The 26,684-nt window shown below is 34.8% G+C and overlaps 1 protein-coding gene across 3 annotated transcripts in view; it reads left to right on the top strand.

Moving 5' to 3' along the window:
* Positions 1–26,320, top strand: part of IFT74 (intraflagellar transport 74) — an 85,876-nt gene extending 59,556 nt beyond the window's left edge. For all 3 annotated transcript variants that reach the window (XM_060100880.1, XM_060100882.1, XM_060100881.1), the window contains 7 exons: positions 8,646–8,699; positions 10,036–10,133; positions 10,631–10,757; positions 19,900–20,063; positions 20,979–21,104; positions 24,590–24,650; positions 26,012–26,320. In XM_060100880.1, coding sequence (XP_059956863.1) covers positions 8,646–8,699; positions 10,036–10,133; positions 10,631–10,757; positions 19,900–20,063; positions 20,979–21,104; positions 24,590–24,650; positions 26,012–26,130 — 749 coding nt within the window. In that variant the 3' untranslated portion in view covers positions 26,131–26,320. The remainder of the gene's footprint in view (positions 1–8,645; positions 8,700–10,035; positions 10,134–10,630; positions 10,758–19,899; positions 20,064–20,978; positions 21,105–24,589; positions 24,651–26,011) is intronic.
* The last annotated feature ends 364 nt before the right edge of the window (positions 26,321–26,684 follow it).

The raw sequence follows: 26,684 nt of genomic DNA, 5'->3' as shown, positions 1-26,684 counted from the left end.
TGACATTCAGTCCAGTAATCCTCCACTGTAACAGCTCCTTTACTTTGCAGTGAAAATTGGTTTGTATATTTTTTGCCTCTGAGTCCTTGTGGGATTTTTTTTTTAATTCAGACAAAAGTCAAAAAATTATAATCATCCTCATCAGTTCACGCAGTCCCATGTAATTAATTTTTTTTTCATCTTGATCTTTTGTTAACACTTTTATGAATTCATCAGTTTTCCATTAGAGTTCTGAAAATGCTTATTCATTCAGTTCAGCAGTACAGTCAGTTACCAGAAACCTGCACTTCTCAGAGTCTTTTCCATGAATTCCTTGCAGATGAAGCCCTTCTATAGGAACATTTTTGCAAAAGCATCAGAGTTCACCCAGAACTGTCTGTAAATGACAAAAGACTTAAAAATGACCACGGTTGGGGCTTCCCTGGTGGCGCAGTGGTTGAGAGTCCGCCTGCCGATGCAGGGGATGCGGGTTCGTACCCCGATCTGGGAAGATCCCACATGCCGCGGAGTGGCTGGGCCCGTGAGCCATGGCCGCTGAGCCTGCGCGTCCGGAGCCTGTGCTCCACAGTGGGAGAGGCCACAACAGTGAGAGGCCCGCATATCGCAAAAAAAAAAAAAAAAAAAAAAAGACCACAGTTAAAGATTTGATGAAAGTTCATAATAATGCAATTGACAAGGAAATTTAGTTATTTCTGAGATATCCATTTTGCATAGCTATTATTTTTGACAGTCAATTATATTTTTAAAAGATTACGAATAAGGAGCAAAATCTTACTGTTTACCCAAGTCGTTACCATTTCTGCTGTTCTTCAGTCCTTAATGTAGATTCCAGATTTCCATCTGGGATCTTTCTCTCTCTGCTTGTAGGACTTTAAACATTTTTTGTAGTTATGGTCTGCTGGTGATGAATGCTTTCAGCTTTTGTATGTCTGAAAATGCCTATTTGCCTTCATTTTCAAAGGATATTTTTGCTGGGTATAGTCAAGGTTGACAGATTTTATCTTTCAGTACTTTAGAGATGTTGATCCACTGTCTTCTCATTTACATTGTTTCTGATTAGAAATCTGCTTTTTTTAAACATTTTTATTGGAGTATAATTGCTTTACAATGGTGTGTTAGTTTTTGCTTTATAACAAAGTGAATCAGTTATACATATACATTTATCCCCATATCTCTTCCCTCTTGCATCTCCCTCCCTCCCACCCTCCCTATCCCACCCTTCTAGCTGGTCGCAAAGTACCGAGCTGATCTCCCTGTGCTATGCAACTGCTTCCTGCTAGCTATCTATTTTACATTTGGTAGTGTATATATGTCCATATATACACTACCACTCTCTCACTTTGTCCCAGCTTACCCTTCCCCCTCCCCGTGTCCTCAAGTCCATTCTCTAGTAGGTCTGCATCTTTATTCCCATCTTGCCCCTAGGTTCTTCATGACATTTTTTTTTCTTAAATTCCATATATATGTGTTAGCATACGGTATTTGTCTTTCTCTTTCTGACTTACTTCACTCTGTATGACATATTCTAGGTCTATCCACCTCATTACAAATAGCTCAGTTTTGTTTCTTTTTATGGCTGAGTAATATTCCATTGTATATATGTGCCACATCTTCTTTATCCATTCATCTGATGATGGACACTTAGGTTGTTTCCATCTCCGGGCTATTGTGAATAGAGCTGCAATGAACATTTTGGTACATGTCTCTTTTTGAATTATGGTGTTCTCAGGGTATATGCCTAGTAGTGGGATTGCTGGGTCATATGGTAGTTCTATTTGTAGTTTTTTAAGGAATCTCCATACTGTTCTCCATAGTGGCTGTATCAATTCACATTCCCACCAGCAGTGCAAGAGTGTTCCCTTTTCTCCACACCCTCTCCAGCATTTATTGTTTCTAGATTTTTTGATGATGGCCATTCTGACTGGTGTGAGATGATATCTCATTGTAGTTTTAATTTGCATTTCTCTAATGATGTTGAGCATTCTTTCATGTGTTTGTTGGCAGTCTGTATATCTTCTTTGGAGAAATGCCTATTTAAGTCTTCTGCCCATTTTTGGATTGGGTTGTTTGTTTTTTTGCTATTGAGCTGCATGAGCTGTTTATAAATTTTGGAGATTAATCCTTTGTCCGTTGCTTCATTTGCAAATATTTTCTCCCATTCTGAGGGTTGTCTTTTCGTCTTGTTTATGGTTTCCTTTGCTGTGCAAAAGCTTTGAAGTTTCATTAGGTCCCATTTGTTTATTTTTGTTTTTATTTCCATTTCTCTAGGAGGTGGGTCAAAAAGGATCTTGCTGTGATTTATATCATAGAGTGTTCTGCCTATGTTTTCCTCTAGGAGTTTTATAGTGTCTGGCCTTACGGTTAAGTCTTTAATTCATTTTGAGTTTATTTTTGTATATGGTGTTAGGGAGTGTTCTAATTTCATTCTTTTACATGTAGCTGTCCAGTTTTCCCAGCACCACTTATTGAAGAGGCTTTCTTTTCTCCATTGTATATTCTTGCCTCCTTTATCAAAGATAAGGTGACCATATGTAATGCTATTAATTTATAAACTGAAACTTTAATAACTTTCCTGGAGATTTTCCCAAAACATATTTGGAAAGTATTTTCCCCAGGATGTACAGGATAATATATTCAGTTTATCAGCTGGTATCTGAGTTTCAAATGGCATCTTTACATTGCTGTTTTGTAGCTTCTCAATATACATACAATGAAGAAGAATGAATCATTGCTTATTGTTCAATTTGGGGATTGGTTAAACTATTCATTAGTATGGTGGTATTATCTTCAGACCAGGCACTTCATCACCATCTGAAACTTGTTAGAAATAAAACTTCTTGGACTCTACCCCAGACCTACTAAACATGAAACCTTGGGAATAGGACTTAGCAAATTGTGTTTCAACAAACCCTCCTGATGATTCCGATGCATGCTAAAGTTTGATAACCACTGCTTTAGGAAATAATTAAGAACTTACATTGTGTTTAGTATACATGCCAAGGATTACTCATTATACCATCTGATTTTATGGATATTACTCTGTTGAAACAAACTTCTTCATAGTCCTTTTTGTTTTCTTTAGAAATGGTGAGATTTTAGGCAATAACTTAACTTTTACATATTTAGAGAATTTTTATTGTATATATTTTAAGCGTCTCTAGTAGATAGAACAATCAGACCTTGTCTGCATAGCTGTAAAGAAACTTTCCTGCCAAAATTTAAAACATTTTGTTTAATGTATAATTGATAAATTGGGTGAAGCTTGAAGCTAAAAGTTAGTTTAAAACATTAAACTTATATGTACTCATTTTAGCATACCAGTTTAGCAGTATTTGATATATTAGTTTATCACTTACTGCTATAGTGATGTGTGAAAAGTAGGTGAGAGAGAGACTGAATGTAAAAAGATGAAGTTTAATAGGACTCCAAAACTAATTAAAATTGAAGCAGGCGTGGGGGAGGAGAAAGTGCTGTATCTTACTAAAATATGTGAAAATGTTAGAGTGGGTTTAGATAACTGCTCAATGTGAATTCATGTGATACAGCCTCCAGAACAGCTGGAATCCTAGACTGCATTAACAAAAGATGAATATATGGACTATGAGAAGTGGTAGTCTGCTTGGAATCCTGTTTCTTGGCATCATACTTTAAAAGGAATGAAGAAGGGCCTCCCTGGTGGCGCAGTGGTTAAGAGTCCGCCTGCCGATGCAGGGGATACGGGTTCGTGCCCCGGTCTGGGAGGATCCCATATGCCGCGGAGCGGCTGGGCCCGTGAGCCATGGCCGCTGGGCCTGCACATCCGGAGCCTGTGCTCCGCAACGGGAGAGGCCACAACAGTGAGAGGCCCACATACCGCAAAAAGAAAAAAAAAAAAAAAAAAAAAGGAATGAAGAAGAACTGGAGTAAGAGTAGAATGAACTCTTAGTCCAGAAGAACTGGACTAAGAGTAGAATGAGCAGAATGATAACAAGACTGAAACTCTGCCACATAGGGAACACTTGAAGGTACTGATCGCTCGAAGGTACCGGGATATTTAGCTTGCCTCAGAAGGACCCCAAGTGCTAGAAAGGAAAGAATCCTACCTTCCAGCAAAAGTACCTTGGTGTTTATTTTTGCCCCTCCTCTCTAATTTTATTTGCTATCTGCTACTTTTTCACCTCTAAAATCAGTAGGTCTGCTGACTTGGGGGCCTTGCAGCCAGGGGAGTCACTAGCTTGTGCCTTGTTGTACACTGGTCATGAGGGAAGATTGGAGTAGCTACCTGTTCTGGAAAATGGTGATCAGACCCTTCTCCAGGGTCAGAACTGCTTCTCAGAGTATAAAAGCCAAGATTGCTCTGTTAAGCCTTGATTCAAGAGAACATTTTATGATAGTGAGGTAAAAGAGTCAGACGACCTTACTGACAAGTGAGGAGAAAGGTGGTTATGGTGGTACTCAGCCCTTTAGTGCTGGAAGAAGCGCCTAGTTCCCTTACTCCACTGTCTGGCTATAGCTGAGAGTATCAAAAAGCAATAGTGTCCTTTCTACAATTTCCCAAGTCTTCTGTAACAGTCTGTACTCATTTCTTCTTTCCCCTTGTAAGGGGAAAGAGGTCTGAATTTATAGTGGAAATTTTGGGGTACTTGTCTTACTAGAGCATAAATTTCTTGAAGGAAAATATCTTATTCATCTCTATAATTCCTCCGTTACCTGTTAAAGTGTCTTGCTGATATGATACTTTCTATGTAAAAGCCTACTGAACTTTTTCACCCATCTAGTTATCATAGTACTTCATATATAGCTTAGTTACATTACTTATGTTGCATTGTAACTTTTTGCTTTTGTTCACCTAACAGATTGTACACCCTTCTAGGATAGAGTGGGAACTGTCTTCTTCATTTTGATATCCCCAGCACCTATTATAGTATCTGGCACATAATAGGTACTCACTAAACTTGGAAGAGATAAATTATGTAGAACTATGATCACATCAAATACTCAGAGTTTGAGGATAGCTCTAAAATAACCCTCATTTTATGAACTTGTCCTTTTCCCTCTCCTTTGGTCTCTTCATTGTTGATCTTTCTACAATGATTAGACCCTTTTTCTGGCCTGCTTTGCACCCCCAGTGTGATAACTGATTAGCTTCCCCTGTCTATGATCTTGTCCTCTCCTATAATATTAAATCTAAGGATAGATTTGGTAACAAGCCCTATATTTTACCCTACTTTAGGACTGCCCACATCTGTACATTTCCTCTCATGAGAAGCTCAGATATTAATCCACCAACTGAGAAATCACAAAATAGAGGAGTTCACTAGGGCCCTGATCTCTTCTCTTTTTAGCAACAGTGATATGGGAGGAGGTTTTACGAAGCTTGGGAATTTGCTAAAATATATGGGAGCTCTGTCCTAACTAATCTAGCTGGCCAGCTGTATAGCTGGGAGACATTGACCAGATATGTCTTCCAGCTCAATCTGATGGCAACTTGGAGCATGGATTTGAGGGGAGAAGGAGGGAGGAATCTCCCAGGTTTCTGACTTGGATGATAAGTTTATGGTGAAGGGCTTTCAAACATAATAGGCAATACAGAGGGGTACAGACTTTGAGGGGGAAGACTGATGCATTTAATTATGGATAGGCTGTGTATTAGGATATCATGAAATGTGCCCACATGAATATATGTAGTAAACAATTGGATAAAGCAATCTGAAAATTAGGAAAAAGGTCAAATTTAAGAGTTTTTAAACCACAAGAATGAGTGGGATTTCCTTGGATATAATGTAGCATTAGAAGTCAACGAAGAGCAGAATCCAGAATTTAAATGAAGAAAGGGAAAGTTATGAAGAGAAGACAAAGAAGGATGATCTGAGAGTAAGAAAAACCAGAAAAGCCCAACCCCCAAGCAACAAAAAACATAAGCGGAAAAAAAATTGGAAGAAGAAAGGATGTATCAATAGTGTCAGATATTACAGAGTAAGATAACTTGAAACTGCCCCTTGGATTTGATAATTAAGGAGTCATATAATCTTACTGTGAACTATTTCATCGGAATGTCAGGAGGAGAAGCCTCATTGCAGTGTCGTAAGGTCTAATAGCAAGATGAGGAGCTGGAAACAGCATGTGTAGGAAATTCTCTTAAGTTTAGAAGAGGAAAGATAAGAAGGTAGTTAAATGCCTATAAAGCCTAGGATGCAGGCCTTCTTCTTAATCCCTTAATGCCTGACCAGTCTCCCAGGAGGACAACTTCTCACACAAGGAACTAGGACTTTTTTAGAAACCTAGGCCATGGCAGATTCAGCAGATACTAGCTTTTCTGCTACTTCACGTATGTTATATAATATTTACGAGCATATCAGCCTCTTGTGAGGATATTCCAGATCATGTATGCTGCAAGCTCATATTCTTTCTCTTTGTTTCCCACCAAAAAACTATTGCCATAAATTACTGAATGGTAACATCATTATAGGGCTAATCTTAATCTGTCTATAACGTATTTTTCAAAAAAAAACTTAATCATATACAAACTTTGTTATTAGTAAAACAAAAAGATCTCTCCCCTTCCCCTTACAACTAATCATGCTGCATCAGTATGCTCTGAGACCATTGTTGATCATCTGAACTGATCAGTAAAGTTGTTAATGCATCCAAAGTCTTAGAGTGAACCAAATGTTTCCCATTCGTTCTGAGTGTTCACTGGCTTGGAATTCATGACCTCTGGGTATTTACTATCCTTTTACAGTAGCTTTCAGCTTTTTACTACGAGTACTGGTGGTGGGGGCCTTGACAAGGTTTTCTCTGTATAAGGATTGTCCTCAGTGAATTTGGGAAAAATGTTTTAAGACCAGAAAGCAGAAAAGCTGTCTGCTGACCTGGGTCTCTGACTTTGCCATCACCTTTGTGTACTCGTAACTCACTTCCCACCTAAGCAAGTATACAAGTGGAAGTCCATAGCCTCCATGTAATTAGGGGCTCTATTCTGACTATCTACCTCCACTCCCTAATGTTATTGCTGCTCTAGCCGGTACTTGGCAAAACCGTAGAGCTTATAGGAGGATATATAGAACACAGGCTGACCAATGGGTTTTAGCCTCTGGACTAACTATTAACTATTGGCTCCCCCATTTTCTTAGAAATCTTCTTCCTAAAGTCCTTCTAAATGCCAGCTTCTTACCAGGAACACCCTTAGGAGTCTCTTATTCTCTCCATCTTTGCTAGGCATTGTCTTAGTAAGCTTCCTTTGTTTCTCCAGAATGCTAAGATCTAACTGACTTTAATGAAGAAACTGTACAGATTGGATCAAGCACAAATTTATTCTGCTTTCTCTACCTGGGGCCGTGGGAGCACAGGACTGCAGCCATCTCACTAGTTCAGGAAAATAGCCCTGAGCCTCCAAATCTCAATTTCTGTTACACTGAAAATCCTCTTTTTCTAAAATAATCATGATCCACCTCTACTAATGGTCCCTTTATGCAGCTAAAGTGTCCGATTTCATCCATCTGTATGGGCCATGGATTTTTGCCCTTTTAATCATGTCTTTTACATATATTAAATGCAACATGTCTAAAACTGTTGCAAGCAGTTTCTTCCTCAATTTGCTTTTTATTTATTTTTCAGTACCACAATGTCCTCGACTGCCCAAGCCAGAAACCTGGGAGTCATACTTCTCCCTCTCTGACCCTCACCAAAATCCTCACCTCACTCTGGCTCTTAAATGTCTCAAATGAAGATCCTCTACCTTACATCCTAATTGCCACCAGGCAGTCTTCATCTTTCATTTGGATTACTTTGACAACCTCCTAACTGGTCTTACTGCCTCCACTCTTACTTCTCTTTTATTCTCCAGATCAGAAATGCAAGTTGATAATTTTATTCCTCTGCTTAAAATTCTTCAGTAATCTTGGCCCTTAGGAGAGAATCCAAACTTTTATAACATGTGTCTTATAAGGTCTCTCATAACCTGCCTCATCTTTGTGCCACTTTTTCACTTCACATTCTCTGCCTCAGGACTCTTTCGGTTTTCTGTGCTACCATATTCATCCTCACTTTCATATTTCTGTACTTATAATGCTTTGACTTTCAACTCCTTCTATATTTTGACCAAGTAACTCCTATTCATCCATTCTTTATAATGCCGCTTAAATATTACTTCTTTAGAGGAAAATTTCCTGAATCCCTGAACTAGATTAATTGTCCTTGCTGTGTGCTGCTATAGCACCCTTTACTTTCATATGATAGCACTTAGTACATTTTAATTGTTAAATCTCTAGACTTTAAGCTCTGTGAGGTAAGTAACCCTGCCATCTTGTTTGCTGTTATGAGCTATTCAGAGATGAAATGAAATTTCATGGGAGCTTATGTTTCCCGTCACCAGTGTGTTCATGCGTAGGTTGAATAGCTCCAAGTTGGAAGTGAAATAGAGAACCATTGGAGAGTCTTTCAGTCCTTTCCAGTCAGGGGATTGTTCTTTCCAAATGGTCAAACATACATATATATATATAGCTGTTTTGAAAGATCCTGTAAGTCAATGTAAATGAATTTCACCTAATTGAAAATACTGAATATTTAATGACTAGTGACATATAGAGAACCTAAGAGATATTTCTAATTTAGAGTACTATATCTTAAGTTCTTGAAACTAATGTTAAATTTTTTATCTCTTATAGGTGAAATGAATCAGAAGTACAAGGAGCTAAAAAATAGGGAGGAAAATATGGACAGTAAGTGATAATCTTATAGATGTGAAAATATATTCTCAGTTGTTCATTTATACTGAATCAGAGATCTCATTTTGAGAAGATATAATGACTAATAATAGAAGTGCAGAAGTGTGGACATTCAAAGCATTTGCCTTGAAGTATTACTAAATATCTAGCATAGTTTAGATGGGTAGAGAATTCTAGAAAGATTTTGTACATGTGTATGTATGTGTATGACTGTGTGTTAGGGATAGATTCTAAAGCTAATATGTACGTTTATAGTCTGTATAGTCTATAGACCACTCATTGATTGTTGAATGTTCTCTTTTACATGCTTCAGCTTTAATATCTTTCACCTTTTTTTAAGCTTTTCATAGTACTTATCTCATTATTTATTAGCCCTCACCTCTGATTTTGTTTCTTGGCTCTATCACTAACTGAAGCTTTAGTAGCCTTCTATTGTAGCTTCTTATTCACTTTTTTTAAAAACCTGAAAAAAAAATCTGAATTTGACTTTGTAAATAGATCTTCACTTAAACTTATGTTGTACATTCATAAGTTTACAAAAATTGACTATATTAATGATTACTGGTTTCCTTTTTAAATTATCATTCTAAAATCTGACATTTTTATAGGTCTGAGGTCAATTGTTACCTTCATAGAAAAAACATGTTATAAAGCAGTAATTACCACCTCTGGCTTAACGATATCCCAAGATTTCTTTAAAATCTCAGCAAGTACCAAAAATTATCTCAAAATTAATTTGTTGTTTCATGCTAATAGTAAAATTATTTTAAGTTAATTTTGGAAGATCCATAGAAATACTTTAAGAATGTAAGTAAGAGCAAATTATGTACTAATTCTATGTTAGAGAAGAAAAAGGAGGATTTCTTAGAATATTTACTTGTAACAATAAATTACTAAACTTACTTAGTTGAGACTAATTTGGCATTATAAAATACTAAATTTTCAGGTAAAAAAGGTAGTTAGTAATATTTTCCGAAGTAAAGTTAGTGGCTAATTATAGATGTTAATTGTAGATGTATCAATGAGATCCTAGTGTAAAAACATAGGATTTATTCTCATCTCCATTTTATCAAATGTTACTTCTGAGCCCAAATTTATAAATTTTTAGTTTATTTGTATTAGGGTCATAACAAACTTTAAAAGTCTGAAAGTATGTAGAAATGTTCTTATTGAGTAATTTAATTACCCTTGGGTTAATAAAAAATTAAACAGTGATAGTTTAAAATTTGCCTTGAATTTCTAAAAAGTACTTTTCACACCTACAAATCAGAGCTTGTGTAGTGTTTATCTATATCAACAGTAGCATCTCATCATATTTTTCAATTGGCAGCCTTTATTGAGACTTTTGAGGAAACTAAGAACCAGGAACTGGAAAGGAAGGCACAGATAGAAGCCAACATTGTTGCACTCCTGGAGCACTGTAGTCGAGTAAGTACCATGTGCCTGTCTTAGTGTCTTCATTATTTTTACTGTGATTACCTTTCTAAATACAACTCAAAAACTGCAGTGGTTCACTATTATGTAAGAGTACAGGATACCTAATAAGTATCTTGATTCCTCAAAAAACATTTATTGAGCAGCTACTATTGTGTGGTACCATAGGAGGAAAAATGCGTGGTCTCTTCAATATTCTAAGTGTTTTAAAAATCCAGTCAGTTCCTAAAATAGAATATTTGAATTTTTTCTACATTAAAATAAAGCAAATGTAAAAGAAACAATTCTGAATTTTAATTTAACCTCTCCTTATTGAGAAAACCACTTTGAATCTCACTGTATTCTTTTATAAAATATATATATAATGAATGATGTATTTCAAAAAAGAATACCCTTTCAAAACATCCAGTCCTTTAGCAGCATTTTCAAGAGTTTTATTGGAAAGTTAAATCAGTGGAATTTTTTCCACTTTTATGTCTCTGCAAATACAGAATATAAATCGTATGAAACAGATATCCTCTATCACCAATCAAGAGCTGAAGATGATGCAGGATGATCTCAATTTTAAATCTACTGAAATGCAGAAATCACAAAGTACGGCTAGGAATCTGACTTCAGGTGAGGAAACAACCTAGATTTTTTGTTTGTTTGTTTGTTTGTTTGTTTTTCGGTACACGGGCCTCTCACTGTTGTGGCCTCTCCCATTGCGGAGCACAGGCTCCGGACACGCAGGCTCAGTGGCCATGGCTCAGGGGCCCATCCGCTCCGTGGCATGTGGGATCTTCCCGGACTGGGGCACGAACCCGTGTCCCCTGCATCGGCAGGCGGACTCTCAACAACTGCGCCACCAGGGAAGCCCCAACCTAGATTTTAATATCCTTTTTTTCTGTAACAAACTGGAACTTTTAAAATCTAATGTTATTCTCTTTGATTTTTTTTGAAAGACTGAGGATATAATTTATGACTGCCTATTGCTGCAGTCATTCATAGGCTCAGAATTTTGTGTGACTTTTCTTATCAACTTAATAGTAATTCATTGGGATATTCTCACTCATTTAACATTTATTGAGTATTTGCTTTATGCCTTTGCTGTAACTTGGGTATACAGGGATTAAAAAAAAAAAATCCAGTCTGTTTCCTCAAGAAACTTGTAATCTGGTGGAATGACAAACAAACAATTGAAGTGTAATGAAACAGTGTTATGATAGAAGGATAAGGAGCAATGGACGTGCATGGGGCTCATATCCACTGTGGTCTTGGGTAGTTAGGAGAGGTATCCTAGAGGTGGTAATGTTTTATTTATAGTCTCAGCCATTATGACTAACGTGAGACTAGAGCAGCATTGTCCAAAAGAAATGTAATGCCAGCCACATATATATTTTGAATTTCCTAGTTGCCACATTAAAAAAGTAAAAAGAGACAGGTGAATTTTAATAATATATTATATTTAACCCCTGTATTCAAAATATTATCATTTCAACATGTAGTCAATATAAAATGATCAATGAGATTTTACAGTTACAGCCCATCTCAATTTGGACTGGACACATTCCAGTGCTCAAAAGTCATATGTGGCTAGTGGCTGCCATTTGGATAGTGCAGGTAGAGATTAGAAACAAATATACATAATTGAGCTTAAAGAGCCTAGGATAAAGTCAAGTCAAAATTTGTATAGTATCTTTGGTTTTTTGAAGTGGTGGATTCTAACTATGATGGTGTATGGTGACTTTGAATTAGCTATGTTTTATTTATCTACTTGAAATTACTCTGGCAGTTTGTGAGATCATGGAGAAGGAAGTCACTATTTGCTAACTTAAAAATGTTGAAAGGTTCCCAAAATGGAATAGTTTCCATAATATCCCTTTATCTGGAATCCCCAAATCTAAAAAAGCTCTTTATAGCAAAACCTAACCTGACCTGAACTGACATGAGGCTATTTAATTATCCGACCTAATGTGACTGTGCATACTTTTTGCTGCAGAAGTATATTCATCTACTTGATGTCGGGTTGCTGCCTCAGACCCTGTCATGGGAGTTATATAATAATCAGTATATACACTATATTACTTTTCTAAAATTCAAAGAATTCTGCATTCTAAAACACAACTGCCTAGGAGTTTTATATAAAGGATTGTGAATCCATAAATGCATATTGAACTCTATTAATATGCAGTTGAATTTAAATTGATGATATAGGTGGAAAATTGTCATTCTGTACATTTATTTTATCTGCCCAGATTTGCTTAAAGTTTGTTTGCCATAGTTTTATTTGTATATCTGAATTCCACATAAGTGGAGTAGGTGCATTCTAAATTTGATTTATACCTACTGTTGGTTTAACTATGAGTATTTTTTTAATTGTGATAAAAAACACACAAAATTTACCATCCTAACTATCTGTAAGTGTACAGTATAGTAGTGTTAACTATCTACACACTGTTAGTTCAACAGATCTCTAGAACATATTCATCTTGCAAAACTGAAACTTATACCATTGAACAGCAGCTCCCCATTTCCTCCTCTTGAGCTCCTGCTAACCACACTCTACTTTATGTTTCTAAAAGTTTGACTATTTTAGATACCTCATATAAGTGGAGTCATGCAATATTTGCCTTTTTGTGACCAGTTTAGTTCACATCATAATGTTCTCAAGGTTCATCTGTGTTGTGACACGTGACAGGATTTATTTTTAAGGCTGAATAATATTCTGTAGTATGTACATACCACATTTTCATTATTCATTCATTTGTTGGTGGACATTTAGGTTATTTCCACCTCTAGGCTATTGTGAAATCCTGCTGCAGTGAACATAAGTGTGCAAATATCTCTTCAAGATCCCATTTTCAATTATTTTGGATGTATACAACTATGAGTGTTTTTACATCTTTATTTTCTTTTTTCTATAAGCTGAAGAATTTTATGTTTAATTATTTTATCTAAGAAACTTCTGTTTTGTGTTTTAGATCATAGTTTAAAATTTTTCATTTTCTAAGGTCAGTATTAATTCAACAAGTTTTTGCCTCCTTTAAGCTACCTTTGTATAATGGCTGTCGAGAAACATACATTTTTTAAAAGGGTAAATATCAATACCAGGAAATGAATTCAATAATCAGGACTTTGTATTCCTTTCATACTTTTATACTTTGTGTTTACATTTCTTTTAAAAACGTAGTCTTCTCCAGAGATGTAGAATTAAAAAAGAATGAGAACTGGCTTCAATGGAGATAAAAATCCGGTTTGTTACTATGATAAGGATTTTACTGAAAGTTTCCCTTTTAAAGTTTGAATTATCTGACCCCTACAATTAATTTCATTTAGTCAGTTATTTTTAAGTGTTAATTTAAGCCAAGCATATAAATTGTTTTTCCTCTCTTAATACCATCCCCCACAAGAAACTTTTTCTATCTGGAAATCACCATAAGAGGTTTATAATATTCTGGTTCATCTTTCAGAGATAATGAATTTTACATTCCCCTTTTGTGAACTGCCTCCCTTTGACCCTTGAAGTTATAATTGGAACTCACCTGATTTTCTTAGTGTACTCTATGCTTCTTAATGGAGCAATATCACTCCCAAGGGGGCAAAATTACTTCTTGGGGGTAGGGTAAAAAAAAATTTTAGATACTAACTATAAAGGTGTGTGGCCTTCCAAAGGGTCACTGTACATAAACAGATACACATCTGTAATATAAAAAATTCATGGGAGGTGACTGGGAAAACAATAGTCTACAGAAGTCTCCTTAGGGGGACAGTAATGAAAAAAAAGGTTAAGATACACTGATAAACTGCATGAGTAAAGAGACAAGGAACCTGTCAGCAATAGTTTTTATTTATATTTTTGGAAAGGAAACTCCAGGGAATAAACAAATGGGCTGATGGCAGAATATTTCAGGAACATTTCCCCAGGTCAAAGTGGTTCCTTCTGAGATTTTGCTACTATGTACACACTACTTGGTAAACTTTGCAACTTCATAGCATATCAGAAGGAACTAGTCTGCATCCTCTTCCTGTCTCTTCTCTTGGAGAAGCTTTTAGCTTTTCATGGGGTCCTGCGGTTAAAGGAAGATAAACTTTACCCTGTACCAACCAACCGTTTTCTCCCTTTCTCTAGGAAAAGCAGTATATATAGTTTAAAAATGTATTTCCCTAATATATCTTTAAATTAAACTTATAGTTAGATTTATATAACTTTTCACCGAACAGCCAAAATATACAAAATAAGTACATTTCCTATTTAGAGCATTGAAACACCATAAGCTTCAGTGACTTTGATTCAGCACTTTGATTCTCAACTTAACTATTTCCAACCCTAAAAGAAATATTAATCTAATAAAATAAAACCCTCTCAACAACATTTCAGTCCATATATTGATACATCTTTTAAAATAACATATAGTCAATGTGGTTGAGTCTTAAGACTCTTTAAAGAGACAGAAGGAAATGTTCACATTTAATTATACCAACTTAGGACAAATTTGGTTGGTAACAACCTCCTTTCTTAAATCAATGTCTTCTAAACCTTTTTTTTTTTTTTTTTTTACTATTTGGTATTTTATACTCTGTGATTTTTGTTATATTCATAAGTAGAGAGTTGCTCGATTCTTGAACATGATATTTTTATTATAATGTCACCTTCCAGGTATATTTTAATCTTTCTGATTTCATAGGTAGAAGAGGAAGGTTTAATAGCAGCTTTGTATTGATTTTTCCATTAGAGAATCTGTATAGGTAATAAAACTTAAATTTATTAAATCCAAGTAAATTTTGCTAAATCTTACATGAAGAAACCAACTTACTTACTCATTGCCTGCCCTGTATAAGAGAGATATCCTGGTAAGAAGGTGTGCCAAAAATCTATGTATAAACTCTAACCAAATCCTAATCTGACTACTGAAATGTGTATGCATTGAGTAGGCTTTATGGGACCTAGGAAAAAGCAGCAGCTAGAAGTTGAAAACTGAGTACAGAGATTTAAGATGCTACCCACTCCAAAGGAGAAAAATTTAGAGATTTATTTAGTTCAGCAAAGTTAATTGCTTATTTATAATATATACCAGCACTTTTCAAAGGAGCAGAATACAAAGTCTCTACAACATGTCATTTAAAATGTCCATTATACCATAAAAATTTACATTTAGTTAATTTACATTTAGTAAAGATGAAGAAAGAAGAAAATGTGAGTCAAGGGGAAAGGCAGTCACTATACACTGAACCTGAGATAATCCAGGCGTTGAAATGAAAAGGAAAGGACTTTAAAAGTTTATAAACATATTTAAGGGCTTGAGGGAAAATAAAATCATAAAAAATGAACAGATTGGAGAATCCCACAGAGAAATGGAAATTACAAAAAAGAACCAGGTGAAAATTCTGGAGTTGAAAACATAACTAAAATGAAAAATTCACTGACCTTAATAGATTAAGATTGAAGACAGCAGAAAAAAAGAATCAGTGAACTTAAAGATAAATAAATAGAAATTATCTAATCTGAAGAAGAAAAAAGAATGAACAGAGCCTAAATGACCTGTGGGACAGTTTCAAGCAGTCTAATTTACATGTAATTGGAGTCCCAGAAGGAGAGGAGGGACAGAGAATGGGGGAGAAAAGATAGTTGAAATAATGGCTGAAAATTTTCTGAAAATTTGATGAAAAACTTAATTGTACAGATCTAAGAAGCTCTTTGCACCCCAAACAGGATTAATGTAAAAATTCCTTACCTAAGCACATCATCATCAGACTGCTGAAATGCAACAATAAAGAGAAAACAATAAAAGGAGCCAGAGAAAAATAATATGTATACACAGGGTACAATATATCCCACTATGAGATTAAATTTTATCATAAAAATCATTGTGAATTTTGTATTTTACTCTGAAATATGTTACTTTAATATAAAAATCTTCTACCCCTAAATCTAAGTAATTCAAGGAAGATGTTCATATTTGGCTTTTGACACTCTGAAATACCACTATTTTTTTGAGGGTATTCATATTCCTACTTTAAACTAGAGGAAAAGTGAAGGTAAAATGTTCTAAGATGACAGTGCATCACTGTATGCCTCTACAAATAAGTAACTACAGGATGCATTGGATTATTCCCATGCCTATCCCTGGGAACACAGAAGAGAAGAAACTGGTCAAGGCAGGTTTGAATCTAGATTTCTTCGTCTAAATATACAGGATATATATTTCAATTCCACTTTAGTATCTGTTTTTGAGTTAGCTGAAATCAGATTTTATTTTGGTAGCTATAAGGAAAGCAGAACAAAGGATGGTGCCTCGGGAAAGAAGCCTGAAGTAGCAAAACTGACCAAGTGTTACTGTTCCTCTTCCCACAACTCACTGATGCTCATTGAGGCATCTTTGGATCATAAAGTAACATTTGCTATTGTAAAACATGAACCTTTCATAAAGGTGATGACAATATCACTCAGCACCAAAGCTTGATTGGCTGTTGACCTTGGGCGGTAATTACCTTTCTAAGCTTTAGTTTCCTCATATAATAAAATTTACCCTCGCCCAGGGCTATTACGAAAAGTAAATTCGATAATATATAAAGCCAGGCACATTCCAGGTTCTCAGTAATATTGGTTTCCTCTTAAACCTTTCTTTCCCTTTAAAAAAGAGACCTTTAAAGCCGGCATCACAAAGTTAAGAAGTCTCTGAAATAGAGAAGGTAGGTATTATATAATCCTACCACAATGGAATATTTTTTAAAATACTGTTTTCTGATTATAAATGGAATTCATATTCATTATAGAGGATTTAGGAGATATAAGCAAACATAAATAAAAACTAAAAATACAATCCCACTATCAAAAATTTATTACTATTAAAATTTTGGTATCTTTTTAGTCTTTTTTCCGTATTTTATCACATCTTGGAAAAAAATAAAAAGGCTTTTCCGAGTATTCTCTGCCCAGCTGTTATCCCTCTCTTTCAAAGGTTTCACAGTCAAATTTCTTAAAACCTTCGTCTCACTCTTGATTCCATTTCTTTCTGTGAAATCTGTTCTCAGCAGATACATCCAGGTTCTCCTGGTCAGTAAATTCAACACATATTTTGCCATCTTTTTTTTAAATCTCTAAGTAATATTCTGCACTACAAACCACTTCTTTATTCTTGAAATATCTTTTCCCCATGACTTCTGATTTTTCTCTTATTTCCTTGGTCATTTCTTATTCTATATGGATCCTTCATGTTAATTTATTCTTTAAAAATTTGGTATTCTTATAGGTGCAGTCATGAATCCTTTTCTTTTGATGATTTGAACCACTCCCATTGCTTCAGGTGCCACCTCTATGCTGGTGGTTTCAGAATCTGTATCTTCAGAGCTCACATTTTTCCCTCTGGGTTTTAGACCCATGTTTCTATATATGGACATGTTTACTTATCTCTGTTTGGATGTTTCTGAGGTATCTCAAACTCAACAAATCCTAAATCGACTTCAGTGTATCATAAATCCCTCCAACAGACAAAAATTTATATGTCCCTCTGCCTACCCTCCCATACACTCATTTATTCAAGTTGGAAATGGGATTCTGCATTTTCTCTCACTCAACTACTGTATCCGGTCAATTGCCTGTTTTGTTAATCCCAAATCCCTAATATTTCTTGAGTCCCTCCAGATCTCTCCTGTACTGTTTCTTCATTTATTTTTATCTGACATAACTGTATATTTTATATATGTAGTCTTCTTCCACTGGAATATAAGTTCTTTGTTCGTTGCTATATTCCCCATGCCTTTCTATTTGCCTGGCACATAGAAAGCATTTATTTAATAAATATTGGGGTTTTTGGAAGACTTTTTTTGATGTGGACCATTTTTAAAGTCTTTATTGAATTTGTTACAATATTGCTTCTGTTTTATGTTTTGGTTTTTTGGCTGTGATGCATGTGGGATCTTAGCTCCATTACCAGGGATCAAACCCGCACCCCCTGCACTGGAAGGTGAAGTCTTAACCACTGGACTGCCAGGGAAGTCCCTAAATATTGTTTTATGAAAAAAAAATCCCCACCAGTCTAAGATTTCTTGCCTAGATCACTGAATCAACACTTAACTGGTCTTCCTGCACATAGTTATGCTATTTCGATTAATTGTCCACATGGCAACTAGAGAGAACTTTCTAAAATTTAATTATGTTACTCTCTGATTTGAAACTCATTGATGACTTGCCATAGCCCTTAGCATAAAGTTCCAACTCCCTATCTTGACTTAAGCCCTTCATGAACTGAAATCCTTCAGTTTTTCAGTTTTCTCTCCTACCACCATCCACTTTGAACTTTGGGTTCTAGTCATACTTCTCTGATTTGCACAAAGGTACCATGCTTTCTCACCTCTAGACTTTTAGACTTTACCTCATGCTTTCTTACCTCTAGACTTTTTTGCACATGTTGATTATTTTCTCTGGAACACTCACTTTTTCCTTTGTGTGGTTGATTCCTAATCCTTAATGCCTTAGTTAAAAGGCATGTCTTCAGAGAATTCTTTTTACCAATACCACATGTTCTATGGTACCCTGTATTACTCTTTTCATAATAGTTATCCAGTTTACTGTAAATGCTTATTTAATTTCCTAATTTAACCTCTAGAATATAGCTCCTCGAGTGAAAACAATGATGTCTCTGTTGATTTCCATTATATCCTCAGCACCTGGCACATAGTAAATGCCCAATACTTTTGAAAGAAAGAATCACACACACACATACACACCAACACGGGCAATCTTCATTATTTATGGATTCTGTATTTGTAAACTTGCTCTCTCACTGAAATTAATTTGTAACCCCAAATTCATATTTGCAGCACTTTCATGGTCCTTTGTGAACACACGCAGAGGTGAAAAATTGGAATTCAAATTTGAATGCTCGAGTTCCCAGTGGAGGTTGATTAAGGCAGCACTATGCCTTCCTGCATTAGTTCTCATACTATAAACAAGTATTCTTTTCATGGTATATTATTTAATGTCACTTTTTTTTTTACCACACTTTTGTGTGTTTTTGCTAGTGCTTTTGCTATTTAAAATGGCTCCCAAGTATAGTGCTGAAGTGTTGGCTAGTGTTCCTAAACACAAGGCTGTGATGTGCCTTACAGAGAAAATATGTCAGTTAGGTAAGCTTCATTGAGGCATAAGTTGGCCTTGAGTTCAATGTTAACAAACCAATAATATATATTAAATAAGATATTTAAAGAGAAACATACATAAAACAAGGTTATGTATTAGTTTGATGATAAAAGTATCATCAAAGTTGATAAAAGTATCGTGACCAGAGACTCACAGAAACCTAATCCTGTATTTCCCATAGGAGTTCAGTATTTGCTAACTCAGTGTTTACAATGACTTTACAGAATATAACTACCACAAATAATGAGAACTGACTGTATATGTACTTATAAAATTTTGCTCATAACGTTTCATAACTTGCTTTTTTCCCCACAAAACTGTGTGTATATGTCATGCACATATTAAAAATGATGAATCTTTATCTCATATATTATTAAGTAAGAAAAAGAACTATGTGTGTTCTTACATGTTTGTATGAGAATGGAGACAAATGTGATTAATATACATCGGGTTATGTTGGTTACCTGGGGGGTAAGTAATTTTTGAAAAATTTATCTTTGTATTGTCTCACTGGTTGCAGTGAATGCATGTTTCTTGTGCAGATACTCTTGTAAAACATGATTTTTAATGATTGCATTTCCTTTTGTGTAAGGAATAAAATTTCGACTAATTATGGCCTTGAATCTTCCTGCGTTTCAGATAGTCAGCGTCTACAGTTGGATCTACAAAAAATGGAGCTACTGGAAAGTAAAATGACTGAGGAACAACAGTCTCTAAAAAGCAAAATTAAGCAAATGATAACTGATCTGGAAACATATAATGATTTGCCAGCTTTAAAATCATCAGGTGAAGAAAAGAAAAAGGTAAATGGTAACAGTTCTATGAAATTGTAATTCAAGTTGGCTTTTTCTTGATTAAATTTAATAATATATGTATTTTTTTAATTTATAAAATTTATTATTTTCAGTTGACTATTTGATATATAATCTAAGAAAAAATAAAGAAGTTTACATATATAGTCGGAATTTAGAGTGATTTAAGTTTCAAAACAAAAGACAAACATTGAAAAGCGAATGATAGGGTACTTCAAATGTAAACTTTGTTAAATGCAAATTTGATTACTATATTTCTCTACTTAAGACTTCTTAGTGGCTTTTCATTGCCATTTACATTAATTTAAAGTAAATCTGGGGCTTCCCTGGTGGTGCAGTGGTTAAGAATCCGCCTGCCAATACAGGGGACACAGGTTTGAGCCCTGATCGGAGAAGATCCCACATGCCACGGAGCAGCTAAGCCCGTGCACCACAACTACTGAGCCTGCGCTCTAGAGCCCGTGAGCCACCACTACTGAAGCCCGCGCGCCTAGAGCCCCCGTGCTCTGCAACAAGAGAAGCCACCGCAGTGAGAAGCCCGTGCACCGCAATGAAGAGTAGCCCCCGCTTTCTGCAACTAGAGAAAGCCTGCGCACAGCAATGAAGACCCAATGCAGCCAAAAATAAATAAATTAAATAAATAAATTTACAAAAAAATTTAAAAATAAAGTAAATCTGGTGGAGTACAAACACATATGACAGCCCTAATAAGTTATTATTAATATAGTTAATATTAATTTAGCTTATAATTAAAAGGATATTTTTACAAACAGGTTTTAGAGTAATTATAGCCTTGGTAGAATTTTATCAGAATATTATTGAAATTGTTTAAGTCAAATGCTGTTTATATTGGTTTACTAGGTATCTGCTAAAGCCTGTTATTTACTTCTGTTTGGATCTATCTAGAAATTGCATCAGGAGAGAACAGTATTATCAACCCGCAGAAATGCCTTTAAAAAAATAATTCAGAAACTAAACACAGAATATGAGACACTAAAAACACAATTGCAAGAAAACGAGACACATTCTCAGGTAAAAAGAAAAAAAAAGACTGAAATTCATTTCTGTTTTTAGGCTATCTGGCCTGTTCTCTTGATCTATATTTTCACTCCCAAAGCAATCCATTCTTTTTTTTTTTTTTTCAGCTGCTTTATTTACCTTCCAGATTTTCTGGCTTTGAAGATAACTAGATTCTGTATAGTCTCTACTCAGAATGAATTTACTCCTGCTTTCCTGACTTCTATAAACCTATATTGAAGGCCAACTCTATGCTAGGCACTGTTCTGGGCACAGCCATTATAGTAATGGCTTTTAAAAATCTCAAAAGTAAAGTGTTTTTAATGCAGAAACTTTGCTAATACATAAATGCTGCAGATAACAAAACTGAGCCATAATGACTAACATCCCACCACCCAGGGGATGATTCTGTGTATATGAAGACAGATATTTCTAGTCTATATATCTATGTTATGTGTACACTTAGTTTATACGTGTACATACGTACACATTTATTTCTGTATATTTATAGAAATGGTACCATATTGTACCTATTCTTTGGAAACTTGCTTTTCATTATTAACTATACATCATAAATACTTTCCCTTGTCAGTAGATTTTTTTAAAATATGATTCTATATAATATTTGACTGTATGGATATAGCATAATTTACTGAGTCAATTCCAAATTGTTGGACATTTAGGTTATTTCTCAGTTTCAAACTATTCAAATAATGCTATAAAGAGCAGTACTGTTCTTGAATTTCTTTATTTACATCTCTGATTATTACACAGGATGCATAGACAAGCCCCCTTTTCTTATCACTCATCCTGTTGATAATTACCTGAACAAGATCCAAGGTCTTCTACATCGAGAGCTCTTTCTAAGGGCAGAAATGATGTCTCTTTCCCTCACTTTCTCCCCAGCACTGTGCTAGTGGTTAGCACGTAATAGGTGTTCAATAAGTATTTGTTGGAGGATTAAATGAAGCATGCGTGTCATATACAAAATCAGTAATTATGGTCTGATAAAGGTTGGTCATTCTCACATCTAATTATCTACGTTAGCAATTTGCAACTATGATTTATTAATGCTAAATGCATTAAATTTTTTCTTCGTGTAGTAACACGATGATGATAGACAACCATCATTAACATTTTGGTATAATATCCTTGTAAATTTTTTTTCCTTTGCAGTTATACACCCTTAATTATATTGTTTTTACAAATAATGAAATCATTCTATGCATATGCTCTTTAAGCAATTGTTTTCTTAAGTGTTTTCAAGAGCTTTTTTTGATGACATTTTTATGGCATCAGCTGTTTCATTGTGTGGATGTACCATTTTAGAAAAAGATAAACCTTATATTCTTCTTGAAAGGAGTGGACTCTCATCAAACTTTGACTCTCATCAAAGTTTGCCACAACTGCTAAAAGCTTAGAAGTCACTAATTTACATATTTCAAATTTATTCGTCAGTTACTCTGTCTCTACTTTGTAATATACAGGCCTGGATCTAGACTTGTGAATAGCAAAATTATCCTAGTCTGTTTAGAGTGGGACTGGATACTGGAGAAGAAACATAAGAAAAAGTTTATGAGGCCACTGTCTTATGGTTCATAGGAAAAAATACTGATATTTCATATGGATTTTTGGCCCTCCTCTTCCACTGAATGGATGATTTAAAGAGGAAAACATTTGACAAACACAATTTCTTAGAGCCAGTCAGTGGCTACCTCATTTATTCCCACGTTAAGTGCTAATCTTATTTGTAACCCCACGTACAGGAATTTGTAACATAAACCACAATTTACAATGCTTCTCTGTATTATTTGTTGCCTTTTGTGAATCCCAACTGTTTGAATCACATCCTGGTCTCCCTATCTTTTGCAGTTATTTACTCAAAAACTGGCTTTTGAGATCTGTAATTTATACAATAGACCTTTTTTTTTTTTTTTGAGTGGTTATTGATTTGAAATCATTTAAACACATTTATATTGGAACAACTGTAAAACTCCTAGAAAACATAGGGGAAAAGCTCCTTGACATTAGTCTTGGCAACAAGTTTTTTATTATAACACGAAAAGCACAAACAACAGAGGCAAAAATAAATAAGTGGGTCCACATCAAACTAAAAAGTTTCTACACAGCAAATGAAACAACAAAATGAAAAAGCAGGATGGGAGTAAATATTTGCAAGTCATATGTCTCATAAGGGGTTAATATCCAAAACATATAAAGAACTCATAACAGACTTTTAAAATAAGTTGTAGGGAAAAAAAGACAGATGTGTGCTTCATGACATCTTTGGAGCTTTAAAGGCAAGTAACTGAAATAGATGTATAATATAGAAGGAATTTGACCATCTGATACAGTGTTGCTTTTATATCATTATTCATGTAGCACTTAAGGGGTCTGCTGCATTATAAGGCCACCCCTTTGTATGAAACAAAGAGGAAAAATTTGGTACTTGACTTTGCAAAAGGTTATTAGAGATTTATTGTCAAAAAGTGCTGACTGCTTCCTTAAGTCCATCTTAACTTCAAGGTTCTAGATCTGATTTAGTAGCATTAAGTCACATCACATACAATTCATATAATTAATTAGTTATGATTCATCCTAATATCTAGATTTATCTCTTTGGAGGAAACAATGGGATGGATGCTACATTAAGACTGAACTTATGCCCTGAAAATAATTTTAACATAAGATTAGAAAGAAATATTAATAGCTGTTTCAATTATCAGATTTTTTAAAATGATTATTACTTCTTGGAAATGTCCAGGCAGAACATTATTTTAATGTTTCATTTTTCAGACTGTCCTTTGTTTAGGAAAAAAACTATGTGCATCTTAAAAAAGAAAGACCATAACCCAGAGTTACAAGGTTAATTAAATCAGAAAAACAATTTAATTCTATAACAGTAAAATTGTCTTTGGAGGAAGCAACCATCAATATAATATCCACATTAGCTTCCTGTTGATGCAGAAATTATTGTAACAGTGCCAGCTTTTTACCAGCCCTCTTATAATCTTCACACTGCAGCTCTGCTCTTATCACAGCCTGTGGAATTAGACAGGAAATTTAGCCCTGGAAATAAGGAAGTTTCTCCTATATAGCTGAACCTTTGCAGTATTAGAATATATAGTACTTTTGTGGCATTGGACCTTCAGGTTTCAAGGAGAGATTCCTATCATGTCCCATTCTTCTTTTTTAAGTTCTTTTCGGAAAGGGAAAAATCATAAATTGTCTTTCGGTTGTTATGTTCATTGATATAATAAATAATTTCCAATTAAAGTAAACAGAGTAAACCTGTTGTCAAATTCAGCATTGTATTTATTATTGTATTACTGTTATTTAATTTATTTAATTTCTTTTTTGTCTATCATGGCCTTATCTCAATAAAATGCAGGGAGTTGAAAAGATTTAAAATTGGGGTTTTTTTTTTCTTATCGTCTCAAAGGGGTGTATAATTGTTTTGAATATGGGCACTGGTTAACATTTTTCTTTTGTGTTTTTAGCTTACAAATTTGGAGAGGAAGTGGCAACACCATGAGCAAAATAATTTTGTGATGAAAGAATGTATCCTTTAAAAAACTGCGAATGAGCTTGACTGAGTGATTTTTTTTTAGGAATTTCTTTAAAGACTGAAATGAAATTCAGTTCAACATCAAATACCTAATATGTACAAAACACTGGCTAAACTATGTGGGAAATAGATGAATAAGACTTAGTTTCCATTCTGTGATTTTGTGTGTGTGTGTGTGTGTGTGTGTGTGTATATATATATACACCAAACTAATAGAAAGCAGACTGTACAAAGCCATAGTGTGGCATAGTGATTAAGTGCACAGGTTTTAGAGTCAGGAGATCTAATTTTAAATATTGACTCTACTACTTATAGGTTATGGACTTTGGACAGTTTACTTAATTGTTTAAACCTCAATTTTGTCATCTCAAATACAGTTAATACTTCCTTCTCATAGAGTTGTTGGGAGAATTACATATAACCATATATATGTATAGTATGTATGCATGTATGTATGTATGTATAGTCATTTGTTGTTATTTATAATGCTGTACCTTGGATATCTGGGCAGCAAAGGGAGAGATAAACCAAGTAGTGTCATGAGAAATTTGACCTTCAAGCTCATCTGTGTTTCAGCCAATTCAGCTTCATCTACCAAGATAGTACTTATGTCCCATCTTATTTCTATCAAGATAGTTCTTATATTCAGTCTTCTTGCTTGTCTTTTTGTATGGACAAAGAAGGAAGCAGCTGCTGAGGACAAGTATTGTGGAGTTGTAAGAAACATTTCCCCAAAGGTTGTTTCCTAGTCCCGTTTTGACCTATTTACGGACATCTCTGCTTAGAGAACTAGATCCTGACTCACTGGTTGCATAGGTTCTCCTCTAGGACACTACTGAACATCAGCTCAGGGCAGCATGGACCCCAGCTTACCTCCAGATGAGATGCTTTAAGGGCTTTATTCCCAGTGGTTGTGCAACTTATTTTAAAAGCAGAAGATTCCCATTCACAGTATGATAAAGTCCAGAATTCTGGTTTTGTGCAACATAAAGTAGGTGATTTTGAAACAGAGTGAAGTCTAGAGACTTGCCTGAAATCCTGTGTGGTACTCTAAAGGACATAGTTCTTCTGAACATTGAGTTCTACAACCAGATTAAGATTGAGATGAATAACATGTTAACTCTAAAAAAGATTTTATACCATAGGTGAACTTTTTTGAAACAAGTTTTGCCTGGCCTTTTAGGTTTCAATTGATGCTTAATCTGTTTTTTTTAATAACTATTCTAATTGTGCTTTTTTGTGCCATCTTCAGTTTTCAATAAGAAAAATACTAGTACAATTTGGGTCCTTTCTGAGTCACAAAATTAGATTAATATTTGTTTTGATACTGTTTCCCCTTAACTCATGTAATTAGTCATAGCAACCAAGAGTCAAGAGAGTGATTACCGGCCAATTATGAAGAATGTGACCAAGCAGATTGCAGAGTATAATAAAACCATCATGGATGCTCTACATAGCACGAGCAGAAACTGAGTCTGAACCAACTACAAGTCTCTATAGAAATATCCTTTTGCTGCTAAACTTCATACATGCCAGCTGAAAAATAATAGCTTACCCTTGAAGAGTTTTACCTAAAATTTTTGAATGTTACAATTTTTGTGGCCTCTTTGAAGTGTGAAATTTTAAATAGTATAATAGTTTAATAAATAGTTTCTTATAAAAAGTATTGTCTCCTTTTATATTTGTATTTGTTTTGCGTGGGTGATAAAATGTCTCAAAGAACCAGGAGATAAACAAACTAAAAGTGGCCATTGTTACTCACTTAGTTGGTATAATACATCTATGGCAGCACATGAGATCGTCTTTTCATATGTCAAGCCTAGGAGGGGTGTATGGAGTATGATTCTGATTTAGCACTTATCAACCTTGCCAATTTTTGCTTCTAGAAAAAGTAAGAATAGAAGGGAGACATTTAGTTTTGAGCTTTACTTCTCAAATAGGGTATATTTGATGTGTTTTAAGACATAAAGTCACATGTAAATATATAACATTTTTATATATCAGTTATTCCTAAAGATTTTGAATTA

The sequence above is a fragment of the Mesoplodon densirostris genome, chromosome 6 (genome assembly GCF_025265405.1).
Source record: "Mesoplodon densirostris isolate mMesDen1 chromosome 6, mMesDen1 primary haplotype, whole genome shotgun sequence".
In the NCBI taxonomy this organism is placed as follows: Eukaryota; Metazoa; Chordata; class Mammalia; order Artiodactyla; family Ziphiidae; genus Mesoplodon; species Mesoplodon densirostris.
The sequence above is the reverse complement of the archived record's forward strand: the minus strand, read 5'-3'. Positions and strand labels throughout refer to the sequence as shown.